The sequence below is a fragment of the Bemisia tabaci genome, chromosome 2, assembly GCF_918797505.1.
Source record: "Bemisia tabaci chromosome 2, PGI_BMITA_v3".
In the NCBI taxonomy this organism is placed as follows: domain Eukaryota; kingdom Metazoa; phylum Arthropoda; class Insecta; order Hemiptera; family Aleyrodidae; genus Bemisia; species Bemisia tabaci.
This window is the reverse complement of record NC_092794.1, coordinates 1,346,253-1,368,595: the sequence shown is the minus strand read 5'-3', so window position 1 is coordinate 1,368,595 and position 22,343 is coordinate 1,346,253. Positions and strand designations below refer to the sequence as shown.

The 22,343-nt window shown below is 38.5% G+C and overlaps 1 protein-coding gene across 2 annotated transcripts in view; it reads left to right on the top strand.

The window, feature by feature from the left end:
* The window catches only part of mars (guanylate kinase-associated family member mars), a 42,457-nt gene extending 20,446 nt beyond the window's left edge, over window positions 1-22,011 (top strand). Inside the window, exons 6-11 of one of the 2 annotated variants that reach the window (XM_019049848.2) lie at window positions 240-489; window positions 7,157-7,325; window positions 9,906-10,165; window positions 12,262-12,415; window positions 15,348-15,532; window positions 20,841-22,011. In XM_019049848.2, coding sequence (XP_018905393.1) covers window positions 240-489; window positions 7,157-7,325; window positions 9,906-10,165; window positions 12,262-12,415; window positions 15,348-15,532; window positions 20,841-20,918 — 1,096 coding nt within the window. In that variant the 3' untranslated portion in view covers window positions 20,919-22,011. Of the gene's footprint in view, window positions 1-239; window positions 490-7,156; window positions 7,326-9,905; window positions 10,166-12,261; window positions 12,416-15,347; window positions 15,533-16,961 lie in introns of both variants that reach the window. The other variant, XM_072296510.1, reaches the window with a different exon arrangement.
* Window positions 22,012-22,343: the final 332 nt, after the last annotated feature.

Sequence of the window (22,343 nt, the reverse complement as noted above, 5' to 3'; positions counted from 1 at the left end):
TTTCTTGAAATTCAGGCAATTTGGGGGGATGTTTCAGGATGGAACCGTGGTAAACTTTTGATTTGGTGTGTGTGTTGATTTTGATCTCAGTCGATAGCTTGTGAGATGATTTTCAAAATAAAACTAAAATTATATCTCTACCAAGATTAGTTTTTGAATTCCAGAACCAGTCTGGGTACTCTTTGGACAGCCTTTATGTTAAGTTTGTTCCAGAATTAATAAATTTATTTTAATTACAGTACTCGTTTGGATTTTGAAACTCAGCGCCTCCATGATTTTTGCGAGAAATGGAACAATATTGGAAAATCTGAATCGCCATCTGAAGAAATAGCCAGTGAAATCAATGCTTTGAGTGGGAAAACTAGGCTTTTAACAAGTGACAAATTTATGCAGTTCCGCAGATTAGTGGAACAGTTTGATACTGGCACTGCGAATCCACCAATCATGCCAGAGGATTTGACAGGATTTTGGGATATGGTATACCTCCAGGTATGTGTGTGTGTCATACGGAATGAATCATTAGAAATTGTTTTTAGGTTCTAAAACCTTCTATTGATTTTACCCATTGGATCTTTGAAGTTCAATTATTTAATCTAAATTCAATAAGTACTTGTGAAAAAGTTCATTTCTGCATAGGGATGCAGATACGTGTTAACTAGGAAGTTGTGGTTTTGTGGTCTGCAGCATGTAAAAATTAGAAAACTGTAAAAAATGGGCAACCCAGCTCTTGTTGAACTGAAAATTGCCTTTAATACCATAGGTTTTTCAGCAAATTGCGAAGATTGTAATGTGAAGAGGAAAAAATCGAGTGGGAAGTAACAATATTGCAGGTTGAAAGGACTCGCTCTTTTGTCTCTGAAGTTTCATTGTGATATCCCGAACCCTTTTCCTTAACTCTAGTCTGCCCAAAACTTTTTTATGCTAGAACACCCATAGTGAGTCCATTGAACCTGCGATTACATGGCCATGTTGCACAATTTTTTAACTGCTAGTATTAGACTCCTGATGTCACAGGAATTTCTAGGAGTTTTTTGACTGCCGGAAACACCCCAAAAAATCAACTTAAGTAGTCTCACAATTCAATTTTTCAAAACCATCACTCTAGAGCGGGATTTGATTCAGTGCACTTGCTACATCACGGTAAGTACATATCAAAACTAGGCTCTTCATCACTCACAATCTAAGTCTCCCCAAGGAGTCGGCAGTCGCTTTTCAAAGGCAAAAATTAAGATAACGGATGATTTATTGACAAAAATGGATTTCAGGAATGAAATTATTGGACGTTAAAATGTCTATAATCCTATTAATTACGAACTAACGGAATTAACCCTATTTCTAAGAGAAGCTGCTAGCGATGAGTGATTGTTTGGAATTTTTTCCTCTAACGTGCGCTAAAAATTCAGCATTAAGCTGAAAATTCTCACTACAGAGGGAAAAACTCCTTTGGAGTACTGGCTTCCCGCAAAGAGATATGCTGTTTGGCGCAACACTAGTTACGTCCATTCAGGAAGGCAACTGCAGACGCGTTTCGGCCTTGTTGGGCCAATCATCAGTGCAGTGTAGCCTCCTGAATCTCCTGCTACCAAGCTCGAAAGGTCGTGAAAACCAGCCCGAGACTTGGGCAAGCGGATGCCGGCGGCAAGTAAACTTGCGCCATCTAGTGAGCGATTATCCAAACAGCTCCGCACAAGCCTTGCCAGGCGATTTTTACACAAACTGATTGCGGTGGACGCACGGGTCGTTTAAAGGAGTTTTTCCCTCTGTAGTGAGAATTTTCAGCTTAATGCTGAGTTTTTAACGCACGTTAACGGAAAAAATTCCAACATACTAACGACCCGTGCGTCCACCGCAATCAGTTTGTGTAGTGATTGTTTAACTTGACATTGTCCCCCGTTTTATCAGAGGCTCACCAGGCGTAAAAAACCTTTCATCGTTGGTAGTTTTCCTTTCAAGTAGGGTCTTTGCCCTTCAGATTAAAATTATTGGATGAGGGTTTTAGGCATTTAAACGTCTACGGATTCTTTTTCCAAAATCCATTTTTGTTAATAAATCATTGATAATCTCCAAATTTAAATTTGAAAAGTGACTGTCAGAATCTTTTAGATGAGTGCGTAGTGAGTGATGAAGAGACCAGGTTGACATGTAATGCGACGCAAAGCTACCAAAATCGGATGTATTTTTGCGAAACGGAACTAAGCACCATAAGAGAAGAAGGGGAGTACTATGATGTTGAAATTTAGCCTAATGACTCTTCGTAGCTCCTAGTTACACCTCCTAGCGGAGGACTTGAATATTTTCCATCGTTGCCAAGTCACAGGAAAATTTCGTGTTTTTTTGGTCCCTCCTCGTATATTTCTGCTGAGTCTGTACAAAACTTGGTCCAGGGATTTAGAGCTAAGGTTTGTGGCAGCATCATTAACGGAGCGGCATCGGCGCGCAAGGCGGAGGTCCGGTGCGGACTTTCATGCCGCGTCGAACAGTACGCCGGGGATCGCATTTGCCCTTGAGGCGGCTTAGCCTGGTGAAGGGGACACCCGGCATGACTTTTTGATGCTGGGTGCAGCATCAAAATTGAGGCGGCTTCAATTAGCAGACACGTCGGACGCCAGCGTCCCGGGCCCGGCTGCCGGGCGGCCAATCGCAACGGGCTGTGTTTTCAACCCTTCCGCGGCGTCCACTTCTTAGAACTTCCCGGCGAGGCGTGGGCCGCCGCGCCGATGGGAAACGTAGACAAAGGGGTGTTCCGCGAATTCATCGCCAAGTCCAAAGGTCATACAGGGTGTACCAAAAGTCCGTCCCACCCCTGCTAACTTTTGAACGAATTGAGCTAGGGTAATGAAACTTTGGGAATCTTCCTATCTCAATGGGGACCATCTTTTACGGGGGGTTAAAATTTTGGTCCCCCCTCAGGGGGGGCGCGGGGGGCCCCCAACTTTTCTTTTCAAATGGCAACCCCTATCCTATGATACATCATTCGAAAGAGCATAAAAAACTAAGAATTTTGGCGCAAACCGCAGATCAATATCTTAATTTTTGACCGAGTTATGATAGGTCAAAGGTCAAATTTGACCTATTTTCAAAAAATCATAACTCCGGTTCAAATTATCGTAAAGAAAAAAATAAAACGGGAAAATCTACCAAATTGTGTCCGATTTTAAGTAAAAATTGCAGAAATCACTTCACTGTAATTTTAAGGGGGGGCTCGGACCCCCAAATACGTCAATTCAAAGGTCATTCAATTTTCCCGCGAAAAAAGGCAATTTCCCCTAGATTTGCCTCCACATTATCTCAGTAAGGTCAAAATTAGTTCAACATTACGTTGGCAAGTCCCCAAATTTCGGGAAAAGTTAAAAAAAAAAACGAAATTTAAGGTGATTAAATTTGACCGTTTAAATTTCGTTTTTTTTTAACTTTTCCCGAAATTTGGGGACTTGCAAACGTAATGTTGAACTAATTTTGACCTTACTGAGATAATGTGGAGGCAAATCTAGGGGAAATTGCCTTTTTTCGCGGGAAAATTGAATGACCTTTGAATTGACGTATTTGGGGGTCTGAGCCCCCCCTTAAAATTACAGCGAAGTGATTTCTGCAATTTTTACTTAAAATCGGACACAATTTGGTAGATTTTCCCGTTTTATTTTTTTCTTTACGATAATTTGAACCGGAGTTATGATTTTTTGAAAATAGGTCAAATTTGACCTTTGACCTATCATAACTCGGTCAAAAATTAAGATATTGATCTGCGGTTTGCGCCAAAATTCTTAGTTTTTTATGCTCTTTCGAATGATGTATCATAGGATAGGGGTTGCCATTTGAAAAAAAAAAGTTGGGGGCCCCCCGCGCCCCCCCTGAGGGGAGACCAAAATTTTGACCCCCCCAAAAGATGGTCCCCATTGAGATAGAAAGATTCCCAAAGTTTCATTACCCTAGCTCAATTCGTTCAAAAGTTAGCAGGGGTGGGACGGACTTTTGGTACACCCTGTTTACCCCGGCAGTCTTCTGGGTCAGCCCTGTTGGTAATTAAGCTGCTTCGCAGGACCGAAAATTGATGCCGTATTGGGCCGCAAGCCGAGGGTCCGGCCTCAAAAGTTGAAGCCCATGTTGGTCCCTAAGCCAGCATCAAACCTCAGCATCAGCGCTTAATGCCGGCTCGGTTGGCTCGGTTGGCATTGGGCTTCAATGCCCAAAGCCGGCGCCGGCAGGTTGCGCCCATTAGGCGCAGCGCCGCATGCCTGCACGGCCGCTACCTGGGCACACGGCATTAATGCCGAGGCTACGAGTCGATGCTGTACGGCTTAACCTCATGAGGCGCCTCAAATGCCTGACCTGGTCTATCAAAATTTAATTTTCAGGGATTTTCTACTTACCTTTAAAGTCATCGAGATTGTGGCTTTAAATGTTTTGTTCCTTCTTTTTTCTCATTTTAATCTGAAATCACAGGAAGAGGTATAACGTTGATAGACCTAAGATATTTTCATATTATTCATTTATGTCTCAAAGCAAATCTTTGAAATTTTTTCTTAAAAGCTTTTTATAAAAAGTTTCTTAAATACTTAGGGCAACTTGGGACTTACAATACATGCTGACGATTCCTTGGCTTCATGAGTCATTTTCAGCCATTTTTGATGAATTTCTGTAACGTTAAAACTTAAAAATGTGTTATTCAAATCCTTTGATACAACTTTTGTAAGATACCCCTCAGTAATGAAGTACCTAAATTTTGTAAATGGTTTCCTGAGAAGTCGCATTTGCCAGCCAACTTTTGTTGTCCATTTTTAAAATAAAAGGAATCATCATTATTATTTCCTGTATCGATTCAAAATCTTTCGAATAAAGGAGCGCTTTCGGAAAGGCTCGTTGCAGACGGGCCAATACCATGTCCGCAAAGAGAAAGGATTAAAGAGGAGAGAATTATATGAGGGGGGTAATTAAGGAGTGGGAAAAGAAAGAAGAAATAAATAAATAGTTGAAGAATTTAAGATTTGTAAAATTTTAATCTAAGATCTTTTAAGAGAAGTTAATGGGACAAATACTTAAAGAGAGCACACAAAAAGAAATGAATGAAATGAATATATTGAAAAAATTATGCTATTCAAATACAAATAAATGCTGTGTACAAATCAAGGGTATAAGTTGAGCATACAATAGGAAACAAACTGATGAAAAACATGAGAACCCTGTAGATAAAATGTGTTTTAATTTGCAGCAAAAATGGAAATTTGAGGCAAATTTCTGACTTAGACCGATTGCACATTTCCGTTTGATTTTCAGTATATCAATGCTCAAACTCCCAAACCACATAGGTATTCCTGTGTTTTAAAATCTCCGATTTTTTTAAGGAAAAAATCAACACCATTTCTTGAAGTTGTCGCCAAATTTTTGTCGCACAAAGACGAAAGAATTTTTGGCAGTTTTTAGAGTTGCCGACGAATAGTTTTTTATGTAAACAATAAATATTGACAGGAATTCTGCAATGTCACGAACTCAGACATGTTGTTTGGGAATTTCACCAGCGATACAGACATCATTATTCATAATTCATTGGATTTAGTATTGATATTGTGGGAAAGGGGTAAAGAAGGAGGCAAATCCCACAGAGTGGGTGGAGAAAAAATTATGAAAACGTGTGAAAGCAATATTTTCAAGGAAGAAACTGTCGCGGCTAGGGTGGACAATTAACTGAGGTGAATGGTCATCGAGCGATGCTAATCAAGGAAGTGACAAGACGATGAAACTCTAACTGATGGAGCTGATTCATCAATTTCACCCTCATCTCATGTCAACGAACTGTACTCAGCTGGTAGTGAATTCAGACAAGCTGGTGCAGCCCATAGAAAATGAAGGAAACAAGGGACGGATAAGGAGGATGAAACAACGTAGACCGTTATGCAGGGTGCGTAGCGCGGCGCGGCGCCCGACCACTGAGCGGCGAGAGGGCATTAGGAGGGAATTAACTGGCGTACAGCAATTTCCTCCTAAGATCGGATATGAATATGAGTGTGTTTGGCATCGCATCTTCGAACGTTATCGAATCGGATAGCTAATCGATCGAGTTCTAAAATAGGTATCAATTTGGGCAAATCCGCCTCAAGTATCGAGAATTCGGAGCGGGCGGCGGACAAAGGGGTTTGGGTTCGCGGAAGGCGAACGAATTCAAAAGTAAGACCTTTCTACTCGCGAGCGACGAGGTGATGCCAATAAAATCCTGAAAATCGGAGTTGGCTCTTGAGAACCCTCTCGACCCTTGTTCTAGAAGCCAACTTGCAATGAGAGGAGGGGGGGGAGTCAGATTTCTGGTTCTCTTTAAGACAAAAAATTATAACCACTCTAATGCTCCGGAATAATATTTCTCTTAACTAAATGTAAAATACGAACATTGTTGCAGGTCAACCTAAATTGCTTTCATTAAGTAGAAAGGACCTTGCATACCTCTTATGGGAAGATGCACCATGAAGAAACCTTAATTTTTTTACGGCATTCGATTCTCCTCAAGATGCTGATCAAAAGTTATCATTGCGCCAACTTTCTACGATGCACCGTTTTCGTAAAAAATGGCCGAGAAGATTCTATTATTCGACTACAATGCATGAAAAAGAACAAATCATTCGATTTAGAGACATGGGGAAGAGGTGAATACAGCGGGAGGGAGAGAGAAACTGATTTTGATGGTCGAGCAAAACGGCGAGCGGAATCCGAGATAAGACTGCTGCTCGGTGCGGGAATTCACCTGATTTCCTTGTTGACACACAGACGACCGTCCACTCAAGTGCTGAAATGAGGAATCTTTCTGGCTTTTCATCGCCGAATAATTAAATCTTCTCGGCCGTTTGTTGTGAAAACGGTGCATCGTAGAAAGTTGGCACAATGATAGCTTTAGATCAGCATCTTGAGGAGAATCAAATGCCATAACAAAATTAAGGTTTCTTCATGGTGCACCTTCCCAAAAGAGATGTGCGGGGTCCTTTTTGTCCAAAGGTAAGATGCTCAAAAGACTAGTTTTTAATCATTCATGCTCCCTCTCCCTTTGTACCCCGTAACAGCGCTTAAAAATTGTTAAATTTTTTGCTTCCAAGACTGTATAAACCATACTCTCTCTGCTGAAACATTAATTGTATTCCCTTCAAGTGGATCATTTTTAAATTTGGTAATGCCACAGGTTGAGGATTTGGAGAAGAAATTCAATAATCTGGAGAAACTTAGGAGTAACAAATGGAAATCTGCAGCAGTGGATAACCCCGTATGTCAAGTGAGGAAAAGTGCTCGACCACCATGCAAAATTGTTAAAAAAGCTGCTGCTTCCTCTACTCTGAAAAAGTTTATTGCAGGTATGCGTAGTTGCTAGGTTGAATTAGCAGTTATGGTAGTTGTGATAGTTGTTGAAAATTGTCTGTCACCTTGGCCTAGCATATTTTTCAAAAACAAACAAGCTGGCAGGGCACAATCCCTCCAGGATTGAATTAGTTGGCGTTTATATATGGATTTCAGGCCTAACTTATATTTGAAATCAGTATCTTGGCTGGCAAAGGAAGTGATGATTTGCATTTTCACTAGTTCCTTCAGTCAGTTTGTCAGTTCAGCATGGTCACTCACCTCAGAAGTATGGGTCAGAGATTTTCACAGACTAGTTTGCCACTCTCTACCATCCTGTAACGTATTATTATTGTTTTTTTCCAAGGAAGTACATTATTTCAATATGATGCATCTGACAAAACTGGTGTTAACTTGTTTTTCTCGGGTAAATAGTTCCCTAACATCCTGGAAAGTTTCAGCGCATCAGGGCTCTGAAAAAAAGCCACAACTTTAAGGCTTTGCTTCTTAATAACTTTGTCAGGCTACATCATACCCTATGAGCAACTTCCTTAATGGTCCCAATCTATATATAAACTGGTTTGCTTCACACAGTGGCCAGCTGCATAAAAACATCAAGTTCAAACTAGAACTACATGACAAGAAGCTAAATTTCCCAGATTTATCTGTAACTGGTGCTATATCTTAAAACTTATGATGATGGAAAAAGAGAAGTGCACGAGAGTTGCGTGACATAACAACAGTGTATTGATACGAGGTACAAGGTTGCCCTGCAGGCTGTGATACCTAGTAGCGCCAATATGCACTACTGGATCCATGCTACCAACTGCTATATAATAACTGGTGTCAGTAATAAACTGAAATTTGGCATCTACTGAAAAAAAAGTTACACCGATGTGATAGTACTCAGTAACTCATACCATAGCAGAAATCACAAGATGTCTCCTTTTTCATTCAATGATGAATTGGCCCTCAAAATACCTCTCAAATGAAAAGAATACGACTAGGGACTAGATACAATCATAGCCATCGGCACTCACAATGATAAAAAAAAAGTGATATCCTAAAAATCCGTAACAAAAAACGTGACCAACTCTGCAACCAGTTCCTCTCCAAAGGTGCCTACCAACCCTCACAAAACCGCTGGGTCTCACTTCCATACATCGAATACCTGTCTGAGAAAGCCAAGCGTGTTATAGGTAGTGATAAAACCACAATGTAACCTTTTAAAACCTTTAAGCGGTCAACTGTAATCACTTTAAATTCAGTTTTTTTTAACTCTGCCGGAATTTTGGGGACTTAAGAATGCACGACAAGGTTGAAATAATTTTGAACTTATCAAGATAATGTTGGGGCAAAGTTCGGAAAAGTTGGCTCACTTTGCAGAAAAATTGTATGACTTTTAAACTGACGTATCTGGGAGTCCGAAGCCCCCCTTAAAATTAGTTTGAAGTGATTCCTGTGATTTCCACCAAAAAGTACTTACAATTTGGCACGTTTCCCCGTTTAGTTTGTTTCTACGATAATTTGAACCGGAGTTATGACTTCTTGAAAATAAGTCAAGTTTGATCTTTGACCTGTTATAACTCTGTCATAAATGAAGATACTGCTTTGTGGTTTGCGCCAAAATGGTTAGTATTTAATGTTCTTACCAATGAAGTATCACAACGTAGGGGTCACCATTTGAAAAAAAAAGTTGGGAGCCCCACTGCCCCCCCTACCCCTATGAGACAGGCCAACATTTTGACCCCTCCAGAAGATGGTCCCCTTTGAGATAGAAACATTCCCAAAGTCTCGTTTTTTTTTATCTTGAACGGTTCCAAAGTTGGAGGTGGGGGACTTTTGGAACACCCTGTGTATTTAAGTATCACCACATGCTGCATTTTTTGTGTTGCACAATGCCTGGATTTTGCACTCATTGTGCACTGTAAAAATTTTGAAGAGGAAACCAAGTACCCGCCATCGAATTCATAGGTATCAAGTTTTGTGCACGTTGGAGCAAAGTCACTTTGAAAGCTTGAACTATTGGTGTATACCTTTCAACTTCAGAATGTAATGAATCCTGTCGAATGTTTTGTTAGTGCAGACACACTAAGCTCCAGGGCAGAATGTATGAACTGATTTTTCAGTCAATAAATGCTCAGAAACTGAGACATAATTTACTAGACTCTCAGACTTCAAAGGGGATTGGTCTCTAGCAAGTATTGATAACAGCGCAGTAGAAAATATGTAAAAAGGTCGAGGCAAATGAGTGTGCATATCTCTGAATTTAACACTCAAGAAGGTCGAAAAAATCATAAAACATGTGCCCTGTGTCCATAAATATCCCTGTACCAGTGCAAAAGATTTTTGCAAATTCGTATGTGGCGAGAAAACGACATGAACAAATAAAGAATTGGCACAATTAGATTCAAAAGAAACTACTCAATTGACTTTATTAAATTTCTACTCAAATTTTTTCAAGAACCGGTCGCTTTGGGACTCAGATGCTCAATTTTAAAAAAAAAAAATTGCATTGAAATGTATGGTGTACAATATTTTCATCTTCTCTCGGTTCAAAAATCATTTTGGCTCTAGCATGAACATGTATTTTTCAGACGCACGGAAAAACAAAGAGCAGTCTACCTTACCAAAAGAAGAATTCAAAACCTTCGATGGCGGTCATTTTAAAATTGCCAGTCCTTTAATTCAAACACACGTACCACGAAGAAAGTCTGATGCCAATAATAGCTTACTGCGGCAAGTTATGTCATCTGGCTCCAAACGGATCACTCCAAAACTCTCAGTTAATGCATCACTGAATGCAGTGAGAAAATCAGTGTTAGCTCGAACTATCTCCTCATCACCAGCTATTGTTGTAAGTATTGAATGTATGTTAACAAAAATCCTTTCAAATATCTACAGTGCACAATCAAGAGAGTTTTTTCCTTCTCGTGTTTGCAGAGTGCTTAAAAATAATATTTATAAAGCAGCATTTCGTGAAAGTGAGCAAGCGTTTAGAATAAAGCTCAAAATTTACCAACGGAAGCGAAGAAAGCAGAGGTCCCTCCAGCTTTTCCTCCTCATATACAAACATAATTTGTGAACACAATATTTTCTGCTTCCACTTTGGTTGAAGCGCACTCTTTTGTAAATATCGTACAATTTTAGGGTGCAGCAAATAATAAACATTCTCAAAATTACATAACGTAAGGTGTAGAAAAGTTGCCTCTCGGTCTCTAAAATATGTTAATTTTTTCAAATTTTTATCTCACTCCTTTCAAATGGGGCATTTGCGATTTTCATTTGAGTCGCTGGTAATGGTGGAAATGACGCCTTTTAGCGCAAGATTTAGGCATGAAGATCTTTTAATGTAACGCATGAGCATGAAATCTATTCGATGCTAGACTAATTTTTAGCGAGAAATCCGAATCTGACCAAAAAAAGTACATTTGAAAGGATGGAACTCGAAAAATTCAAATTCTGATGAAAGGAGGGTTTCAATAAGGGCCGTTTTTGGACTCATCACCTTGAAATTCCTCAACTTAGCAACTTTTTTCTCATTGAAGGTGTATACTTTACAGACTAATCACGGTTTGGTCATTTTTGGTCTATTTCTGGGTCTTATTCCAGCCTAAACATGGATCTGAAGGTCGATTTTGCGAAAAAGTCTGGTATTTCGGCATTCAACGCGTTGTTTAGTAACGATCTCATCAGAGGAGCAAAGAATCCCTCGAGTGTGTTCATTAAGGATGTAAGAGAGTCACTTTGGCCAATCTTCTTCGAAATCAAACCTTATGCTCATAGTTATAAAAACTTTTTCGAATTTCATAATTTCTCACCATTTTTAAAATGGCATATGAAAAGCAACTTCTTACACCAGAATTAAACTCTCTTGACAGAAAATCTACACAGATGGTCAAAAACTTCCTGTAAGAAATTTTTGGGATTCAAAGCCCTCCATAAAAGGCGGTGTTGTCATATTTTATTCCCTGAAATCATGGAAAACCTAGTATTTCAGTATTTGGTGGCTGTTCCTTGCCTAGCTCATTTAGAAAGTTCAAAAATCATTATTTTTCATATGCAATGGCCACATTACTAAGAATTATATGTATGCATGTATTTATCTATGTATATGTTTATTTATCTCCCGTCGCATCATTGGTACATACATATCATTGGTGAAAATCAAGAAAAATTTGCTTCACCCCTCACACAACCTCTCCCCCCATTTTTATTAGACAGATTACGAATACAGAGATAAATACACCCCACACATTTGGCGTCTCGGTTTTTTTGCCTATGGATTTGCCGGAAACTCGATAAGTAGGGATATTTAGGAACGAGAACCACGAATTTAATGTTACATTTAAAAAGAAAAAAATGAAAGGAAAAAAAAATTACAATTTTCCCCACTTTGAACTTAAAGTAGCCACCCTGTAGGGAAAATTGGTTTCTCTAAAAATCCCAAGTCAAATGCTTCTTTTCCATGCCCAAATACCCTCAGGCACAGTTCTAGGCAAATCCATCCCCAAAAACCAAAGTACCACTTTTTGACCTTTTCGCGTTTTGGCTTTTAACCGTCCGCCATTTTGGAATAGTTTGAGTCATTGTCTTTAATTTTGCACAAAAATTCTTCTTTTTTATGTTCTTTCAAACAAAGAAGTACCAAGGGGTTTGCTGTAATTTTAAAAAAAATTGGGGCCAAATGCAGCTGCCTGCGACCGCTCCCCCCCCCCCCCCCCCCCAAAGTTTGAGGGCTCATAAAGTAGCTTCCATTGACGTAGGGATGCCCTCCAAGTTTCAAATCTTGAGCATCATTAGGTAAAACGTTTGAGGAGGTGGAAGGAACTTTTTGATCAGCCTGGATGTACATGCCATATTGAAATCTTTTTATAGCTCTGTCACAAAATAATATTTCTGTGGGAGCACTTTTTCCTTTAATCATGTTTCTATCTTTTATCTGCTATTTAGGTGAATCAAACAGAAGAAACTCCGAAAAGCATCTTAAGAAAGTCACCTAAATTTGCTTCTGTAACAACTCCTACCACCACTGCAAAAAAGCGCCAAACAAAATCGCTGAGATTTGGACCACCTATGTTCCAAAGCCCTGATTCTACTAGTCATGGTAAGATCATTCTCTGTTCTTGTGAAACTTGTTCAATATTGTTGCTATGTAGTAAGGTAATACTTTGATGTAACAACTTTCAGTAAATAGGCCAATACTGATTAATAATTCATTAATCATGGACACAATTCTGCATTATGTAACTCAACCAAATGTTAGCATTTCAATTCACATTATTCTAGATTCGTTTTTTCTCACTTAAATTTAATTTCCACTTCTACAAAAAGAGAGCACAATTGAATCGTATTGAGCCAAAACTGCTCATGTCCATTTCTTCATTATTGGGACTTTTGGGTTACTTCCGAGAGTTATATGATGACTTGGTTAATTGGCCACTTACAGAAGCAAATGACTCCTCCAATGAGGAAAGCAATAGGAGTGAGGCAAGATATGTGTGAAGAGGTATATCTCATCTTTGACAGCATTGCTTCCACTTAGAGTACCTTTATAGACAGAGTGTGGCCATTCGTATCTTTTTACTACAGGAAAACTGTTCCGCTTTTTGATTGGCCAACAAGTTTTTAGGCTTCATGATGCTCTTAGGGCCGTAAATAAACAAACAAGATGGCGGCTCACCGTAACATCGATGAGAAGCTAAATTTGACAAAAATTTCAATTATGCGGCAGTAACAATTTAAACGAGCATATCTACGAATACCACACGAAAAACACATGAAAACATTGTTAAATTGCCTTTCACCTTTATCACAGGAGGCTGTAAGATGTGCATAACCTCAATCTTGCTTGATGATAACGGCCATCTTGTCTGTTTATTTACGGCCCTAAGAGCATCGTGTCAGCCTATTCGCTCGCGACCAATGAAAAACCGGAACAGAAATGGCCATACTCTGTCTATAAAGGTACTCTACTTCCACTGAGATTAAAGTTCCTCTTATTATTTTTTTCATTTATATTGTATTTCACATTGTATTATATAGGGTGTCTCACGAAAAAGGAGCCACCTTGAATATCTGCCGAACGTGTCGGAATTTCGAAAAACGGTAAAAGACGTGTTCGTTTACATTGAGGGGGACACCTTTTTGCGTATTTGACATTTTCCCAAACCGCAGGAGGGGCGCGGGACGAGGGTGCCCCACCCATAAGTCGAACTTTTCAAATGGCACCCCTACTTATCTATTTCAGAAATCAACTCTATGCCAAAAAACAAGCCCTCCTGTCTAAACCGAATGTTAATCGGACAATTTTCAGTGATTGGCAGTGGTTGAAACATTTTTTTCATGTTCTTTTCAAAAATTCCCTACGCCCAATGGAATTGCTGTATCAAATTAAACTCTCCGCCATAAAAATTCTTAAACATTGCACTTTCGATAAAAAAAAAAAAAAAAAAAAAAAAAAAAAAAATATCTGCTGTACTCGAAAGCTGGAGCACGCGGAGCCCTTCTTCGCGACATTAAAATTCGTTTTACCAAACATTTCCGAGGGGCACTCATCGGAAGGCAAGGGAGTAGTCTTTAGTTTTAGACAAGAACTATTATTCTTTTTTCTGAAGCATAAGAAACCCTGTCCATGAAGAAACAGCTAAGTAGAAAAACAAAGCACCGAAGAAAAATAGCATCCTCAGGGGTATTAAGGTCCGGCTCAAATCATTGAAACCCACCCCCTTAAAGCTAATCCATTTGTTTTTCTACTTAGCTGTTTCTTCATGGACAGGGTTTCTTATGCTTCAGAAAAAAGAATAATAATTCTTGTCTAAAACTAAAGACTACTCCCTTGCCTTCCGATGAGTGCCCCTCGGAAATGTTTGGTAAAACGAATTTTAATGTCGCGAAGAAGGGCTCCGCGTGCTCCAGCTTTCGAGTACAGCAGATTTTTTTTTTTTTTTTTTTTTTTTTTTTTTTAATGGAAAGAGCAATGTTTAAGAATTTTTTTGGCGGAGCGTTTAATTTGATACGGCAATTCCATTGGGCGTGGGGAATTTTTGAAAAGAACATGAAAAAAATGTTTCAACCACTGCCAATCACTGAAAATTGTCCGATTAACATTCGGTTTAGACAGGAGGGCTTGTTTTTTGGCATAGAGTTGATTTCTGAAATAAATAAGTAGGGGTGCCATTTGAAAAGTTCGACTTATGGGTGGGGCACCCTCGTCCCGCGCCCCTCCTGCGGTTTGGGAAAATGTCAAATACGCAAAAAGGTGTCCCCCTCAATGTAAATGAACACGTCTTTTACCGTTTTTCGAAATTCCGACACGTTCGGCAGATATTTAAGGTGGCACCTTTTTCGTGAGACACCCTGTATTTGTGCGGGGACTGTTCCTTATCCACAATCCACTCCTGTAATAATTAACTTCTGGACATTTTATAATCCTGGTTTTATGAGGCTACTACAGTTTCTTGCACTTTTCTCAAAATTAGAGATAAGGTATTCAGCGGTTTTCGCATGACACGATTCGATTGGTAAGCTTAATTTTGAGCTGCTACTCTCAGTACAGCATAATTTTTCCAATAATTTTTTTTTTTTTCTTATAAAAAAAACAATAATTCCATTTTTTTTTCCTTTCATTTTCCTGCATAATTTTTCGTATAATTCAGCATCATTTCTTATGAAAGTGGCTACAGCTATGCAAAGTTGCCATAAACATTCTGTGAATGGACAATGGACATCCCGTTTTCCCTCACAACTGAGGAGTCCCCTTGCAATGAGAGAACAATGAAGCAGCTGAATGCTTTTTTGTCTCACGTACAATCTTCCCTTTTGTAAGCTAATTTTTTTCGCTTTTTAATGTTCCAGTTTCCTACAGCCATTGGCCCCTCCTAAACAGGTTACGCTCAGTTTCTTATCAAATGAATATTTATAATTACCATGTGAACTGGTTCGCTGCGTCCTTAGACAAAAGTAGTAAAAATTCTTGCAACAACTCAATAGCTTCAAAAACATCGAGATAAAATCATCAAATTTTTTTTTACTTCCAGGTACGCCAATGAGTGACTCATCTGTTCCTGCCACCAAAAGGTCGAATAAAATCAGAGGAACACCCTACAAGAAAGCTTCATTGGATGAAACTTTTTCGATGGATGAGGACGATTCACCAGAAGTGCCAAAAATTGAAGTCATACAAACCCCCCTCAGGAGATCCCTTCGCAAGCAACAAAAGGAGGTAGCAATCTGAGACTGTTAGTCGCCAGTAGTTCGATCTGGAAACTACCACCTCGGAACCACAATAACAGTAGTACTCAGATTAGTCAGAAACCCACCTAAGTTCAAAGAATCGCCTGATCTTGTTTATCACGTTCAGAACACGATGTCAAGAGAGTCGGGATGACTTGGTATCACAAAACTCGGGATCTACTGAATTCTCTGCAATTTTTCCTATCCAACCTCAAAAATAACGTTCTTTTAACTTTTTAAAGTTCCATCTTTTCTAACCATTTCTTCTTGATTGTCAAGTGTGATAAAAAGAGGTGCCTACCTTACCCCTCGTAATTATTGCCTGCTTTTCTATCTGGGGAGTTGGAGAGTAGAATCAGTTCCCCTTCTCCTTCATGACAGATTAGCTAACTAGCACGGAAGCGGCCAGCTGAAGAGAAAACCGTAGTCCTCATATTTCTCTCTTACTCTGATTGGCATTAGGCAGTTACTTCTCAAGCTCTTGCTGGGCGCCACAAGGGCATCAGCGCTGGCACAGGTACAATGGGCCTGTTGCAAACTTTTGCTAGAGCAAAAATAAGAGTTGTTTCTTATAGATAATGCCTCAAAAATCACGATGAGCTCATCGGCAAAGTCTGAAATGCACTCATAACTTCACAGTCTGCGTAAGAAATTTGCGTTTTTTTAAGCTTCCCGCTTCAAAAACGATACTACGGCACAGGTGAACATTTTGTAAGAGGAGTCGTTCCATCGTCGGCAATAATCATCATGGCCGACGCCAATCCGCCAAAACACGTTTGATGGGACGAGATAACACCTGAACTGGATTAGACCAGGTAACAATCGGTGTGTTAACGTTCATATTTTCCACGCCCGAATTGATTGACCTTGAACTCTCCTCGAATTACGCGCGGAACTGCGCGCAAGTGTCGGCCATGATGAATATCGTCGACGATGGAGCGACTCCTCCAACAAAATGTTCACCTGTGCCGTAGTATCGTTTTTGAAGCGGGAAGCTTAAAAAAACGCAAATTTCTTACGCAGATTGTGAAGTTATGAGTGCATTTCAGACTTTGCCGATGCGCTCATCGTGATTTTTGAGGCATTATCTACAAGAAACAACTCTAATTTTTGCTCTAGCAAAAGTTTGCAACAGGCCCATTGCCCTATTTTGCAAGTATCGTTCCAGGAAATCGTTCTGGAGAAAAAAGTGATGAATAAATGAAGCATTAAGGATAAATTCACGCATTTGCTAGTCAAAAGGTCAAAAGTTGCATTTAAAAATCCAAACACCGCCCGATTCATGCTGGCGCTATCCTCTCTCCTCATACCATTTTGCATTGCCCTTCCTTCCACCCAATCCCCCTCCCCCCCAAGAATCTCTCACAGATGTTTGAAAATCGGTAGCAATGGGCACTAAATACTGAATTCTTTTCCAGAATAACAACTGCTGCTGGCGCTGCACCATGCATGTGAAGTGATGCATTCAAGAATCGCACCTTGTAATAATTCAATTTCAAACGGCTCCAATGAAAATTGACTGATAATCGCAAATTTGTTTGGTCCAACACATTTCTAAAACACCTCTAAAAGCCACTTATCATTGCATTTACGATGCATATTTTATTACTTGTCAAAATAGGACTTGTAATTCGAAAAAGCCCCTCAGAAAAGGACCAAACCTGTTCAAGCTGATAACTCGCTTTACTCAGCTCATTTGCCTAGTCCTGATACAAAATCAGTTATCACATTTTTGCCGTATTGCATTGATACAAAATCATCAGAATTGGTCTTATTCCTATTATCTTTATTAACTGCCTGGACTTTCTCATTCATTAACTGCAGAAAACATTAATTTAAAGAAATTGAGTTTTGACTCGTAGTCAATAAAAGGTTAGAGAGATGGTTGCTATAGTGCACCGCAAACTGCTGAAGGCAAGAAATGTCATTAATTCAATAAGATTACATTTTTGCAACATTATGATCCTTTGTGCCCTCCCTAGCTCTTTTTCTAGGGCCAGTCCACATTGAACTTAGTGGCGACTGACTTAATTTTTGCCTGGATTTGATGCCAATGTCTTGAAACTGGCACATGGAGTCTTGTAGTGCCGAGTGGACCTTAGTTTAGGAGAGCCTGCCTATCGTACCTACAAGTTTCATCAAATTCTGTAAGAGAACTATCCTCAAAAGAATGCTACCTCCTATACAAAACTCACCAGGATCACACAAAAGTGCTCTCGGTTCTACGCATAGAAAAATTTAGACCGTTGAAAGTTTTTATTCTTAACTAACAATTTTTATAAACTTCTAACCAGGACTTAAGTTAAAATCAATCATTGTAAACAATTCCAAAATTAAGTGGAACCTTCTGGTTGCTAGGTGCATAACATCTTTTGCCCCGATTTGGCAAAACGGACCATTGACAGAGTGAGCAATCTAGTACAATGGCACACCATAAAAAAATTTCAAGCAAAATAAAGTGAACACTTTCAAAATTTTCACTTAAGACTTACAAATTAGAAACTGGAATTTTTCATGCCGGTCAAATCACAACTCCTGCCCACCAAAAAACCAAGGTCTACCTTCAGCAAAGCGACCACTTGACTAAGTTTTGTAAATATGTTCCAAAATCGAAAATGTTCTCCTTGTGCTGGATGAGCTTACAATTTTGTGAAACTCAACACCTACAGTTTGTCAAATACATAAGATGTTTTCAATGGCTGATGTGGCCTACGCTAATTTAGGTTTTTTTGTGATTTGGAAGTTTTTACTCACTTACTGACTCTAATGTGGAGTACAACTGCAAATTTCTCACTAATGAGTTGAATTTGGCATTTTGCAAGGAAGTGGTGTTTTTCAAGGAGCATTGATAAAAAGAACTAGCCCTCCAATTAATTCTTACATTTTTAAAGTTTCACTTATCTTCATTTTCTTATTCTAGTGGCTATATTATCAGGATTTTTTTTTAAGTGAACTGCATCTCCTTCTAGTAATTAATTTCTTCTTTCAGTGGTTCATCAGCATTGAGATTTTCTCAAACTGAGTTACGTCTCCTTCTGGTTAACTTTTTTCCTCTGTAAATACTCTCTCTCTGCTCTGTAAAAACTTGCCTTAGTCTAAAGTAGTGGGGTTATGTAGATTAAGCCAAGCAGAACAGTCTCATCGATAATGCAGTGTTTCAACATATTTTTTCTCCTATTTCAATGTCTCGTAGGATATCAGCCTACATTTTATTCAAGCAACAAATTTTGTGAAACAAAGCTTTAGAAGGTGAGGTGGGGTAACTGGGGACGAGTCTTTTGGAAAATAAAAATAATTTAAACCTTGAAGCCTTGTTTAAAACAGAGATTAGGTAGAATGCTCCAACTTAATTTAGCCCTTTGCTTCAAAGATGGTGAGGTAGAAACTCAAATAGCTTATGCCAAATTTTTTCAAAGAAAAAGGAACCTCTACTACTCCTTTTGTTGCCAAACCCAGTCACCCATCAAATTGGGGTAACTGGGTTATTGGTTCTGAAATTTTTCGGAATTTTCTTTTGAAAATATTGGCAGGAACTTTCTCTAAATTTGCCAAAGTACTAACAAGGGGAGGCTACCGATTGTACCCCTCAGATCGGGTTCAAATTTGGCAGAGAGGTAGAATAGGTTAATATAAGAACCCTTATTTTTTTTTAGGTGCCAATGCCCAGCCGTTTTTGAGTTATGAATTTTTGAAGTTGCCGTTTTTTCGTGTCAGCGACGCGCTCAAGTTGAGCCTACTGTGCGCGCACCTTTTAATGCGATCCGAATGTCGTGATGATCATGTGACACAGGTGTCCAAGCGGTAGCGCGCTCGCCTATGGTGCTGCAGGCTTGGAGTTCGATACTTGTTCCGTGAATTTAATTTTTAAAATGGATGATTTTGTTTTTTAATCGCTTCATCACAAGAAATTGTAAGTCACCTTGTAGACGTTATGATTCTAATTATTTTTCATGTATATTTTATTTTTTATTTTTTTTTAATGAGTGTTTGACAAAAAGGAAAAAAATATAATTAGCATCACAACGTCTACAAGGTGACTTACAATTTCTTGTGATGAAGCGATTAAAAAACAAAATAATCAATTTTAAAAATTAAATTCACAGAACAAGTATCGAACTCCGAACCCGCAGCACCATAGGCGAGTGCGCTACCGCTTGGACACCTGTGTCACATGATCATCACGACATTCGGATCGCATTAAAAGGTGCGCGCACAGTAGGCTCAACTTGAGCGCGTCGCTGACACGAAAAAACGGCAACTTCAAAAATTCATAACTTAAAAACGGCTGGGCATTGGCACCTAAAAAAAAATACAGGTTCTCATATTAACCTATTCTACCTCTCTGCCAAATTTGAACCCGATCTGAGGGGGACAATCGGTAGCCTCCCCTTGTAAAATGGATAAGTAAAGAAAAAAAACATTAAGAGGTGGCCCGAACTGTATGTAACAAGGTGGAGAAATGGTGCTGGGTCTACACCATTTCGCAGGGAAAACAAAGCCAGGAAGTTCCATAAATTAAAATTAGAGTCTAAATTAATTTTTTTTTCTTTTTTTTTTTTCATTAGGGTTCAAATACTTAATTTTGACTCTAATTTTAATTTTTGGAACTTCTTGGCTTTGTTTTCCCCGCGAAATGGTGTGGACCCAGCACCATTTCTCCACCTTGTTAAAATGGATAAGCTGCCAAAGTATTTTAAGGACACTCTGGATGCTAGGAGGGTCTGCAGCCTAAAGCTTTGAAAAATGGTGGAATAAAAATTTTAAAATTTATCAAATTTACTCACAACAAACAAAACTTGTTTCTTGTACTTAACAAGTAAAACTTGTATCAGTTTAAAGTAGAGAAACGTATTTAATTACTCTCGAGCAAAGCATAATTTAACTTGGGCAGACTTTGCTGAAAAGTTCGTCTCTATAAGGATTTTGCCACAAAATAGACGGTCACTACATCAACTCAGAAACTGTAAGATTTTCAATGAACATGGGGATTTCAGCTTCATTTTTCCAAAAAATGAGTTATATAGTTAGTATATAATGATTAAATGTAAAAAACTTAAAATATGAACATTAAAACAACTTGTTAAACATTGGAAAAGTGGTGTACCCAGTCACCTCAGGTACGGGGTGCAGCTACCTTGTTCAGTATATTGGACGCGGAGCAACTGAGTGGTATACCCAGAAAAACATAGGCCTCCCTTATCTTTCGCCCTAATTGCTGAGATTCATTCCACATGTTTCGAATGTTATGTTAAACATGTGAAGTGGCAAAAGTACAAACTAATTTTTTTTTTTTTCAGACACTCAATAAGTATGAACAAGTTGCGTTTTGTTCACTGGAATTTGTGACCTCAAGTTCGCACGCCCACAGCATCTGAAAAACTATTTTTTTCGAGGTTAAAGCTTTTTTTTATAGTAAGTTTACATCATCAACTATATAAAAATCCCTCTTAATAAGCGAAGTATAATGGTATCCCATGAATACCCAGCTAACAGTTACCGCATCTCATCTCATGGGCAAGAAAATTTGCTAAAATTTTCGAATGGAATGTTCGTTGGTTTCCTCCCATAAATTAAAATGGGAGATAAAATATTGAAACACTGTAACAGAGTTGTGACTGTTTTGCTTAACTCCATCCATTTATCATTGTATCATTGTATGTTTTGTAAATGCGGTTGTTTAGTTAGTAATAAAATTTGAAAAAATCGGCACTCACACCTATGATCTCTTGGCTTGAGTGGTAGTTTAATTGAGGAAGTCAATTAAACAAACCATTTGTATAAACTTTTTTCAGAAACAACTTCAATCTACGTACGTAAATAAGAGATATAGTTAAAAAGAACGGTAATATCATAAGAAAAAAAAAGTTTTATTTTAGAAGATGTAAAATTTTAGATTTAATCGCCTTTTTCCTTGAATGATGCTTTGCTAACTCATATTTTATCATAATTGAGACTTGGGACATGAGAAATGCCCGTGGTGAAAAAATATTGAATTCAGATTTCTGCACTCGAAAATTTTAAGTCTACTTTTCTGATTTTGATAAAGAAAGTCTCAAGAAATTGTGCATCTTATTCTTAGTTTTTGCATAAAAAAAAATAGCAAGAAGAAAGTAATTAATATGAGATGCAGTTTGGCCTACTTTGGTTAATTTTGTTTAATTACTATTGTTAATATCTTTGGTAATTTACGAAGGTTTTCATTTGTTCTGATACTTATTTTTCACTGGTCAATGCATGTCTTGGGTATTGAACCTCTCATCCTAATGTAGGCATGGCTTTGAATCATGTATATCTTATTTTTATTTAAGTCTTGAATTAGACGAAGATTTTATCATTTTTTAGCATAAAAAATTTACAATTTGTTTTTCCTTACATTGTTTTCCATCTTTCTCCTTAAAGTATTCTATTTAAATGATCTTAGATACTCAAAATGTCTTACCTAGGTAATATATTCGTTTTACTGCAGAACATGAAGTCATCAACTGTTTCTTAATTTTTCACGTGAGTGGGGCATATCCCGCATACATCAGCAGACTGTATTGTCAATACTTGAGATACGTGAGAAAGAGGTGATATTCAGCACCTAAGTGTCTGCATGCCTGAGGCCTTTTCGCCTTCCTTTTCAATCTGAAGTGTCAACTTAGTATTATTGATAATGAGAAAACCCAATAATCAGTTTTAAAAAGTTTGGCCTCACGGTAAAGAAAATTATAAATCTCAGCAAATATATAAAAAATTCTGTCCAACAGGGAACTGTGGATTTTTTCTAATTACTTGGCACAGGTGCAGAGATTTTTCTT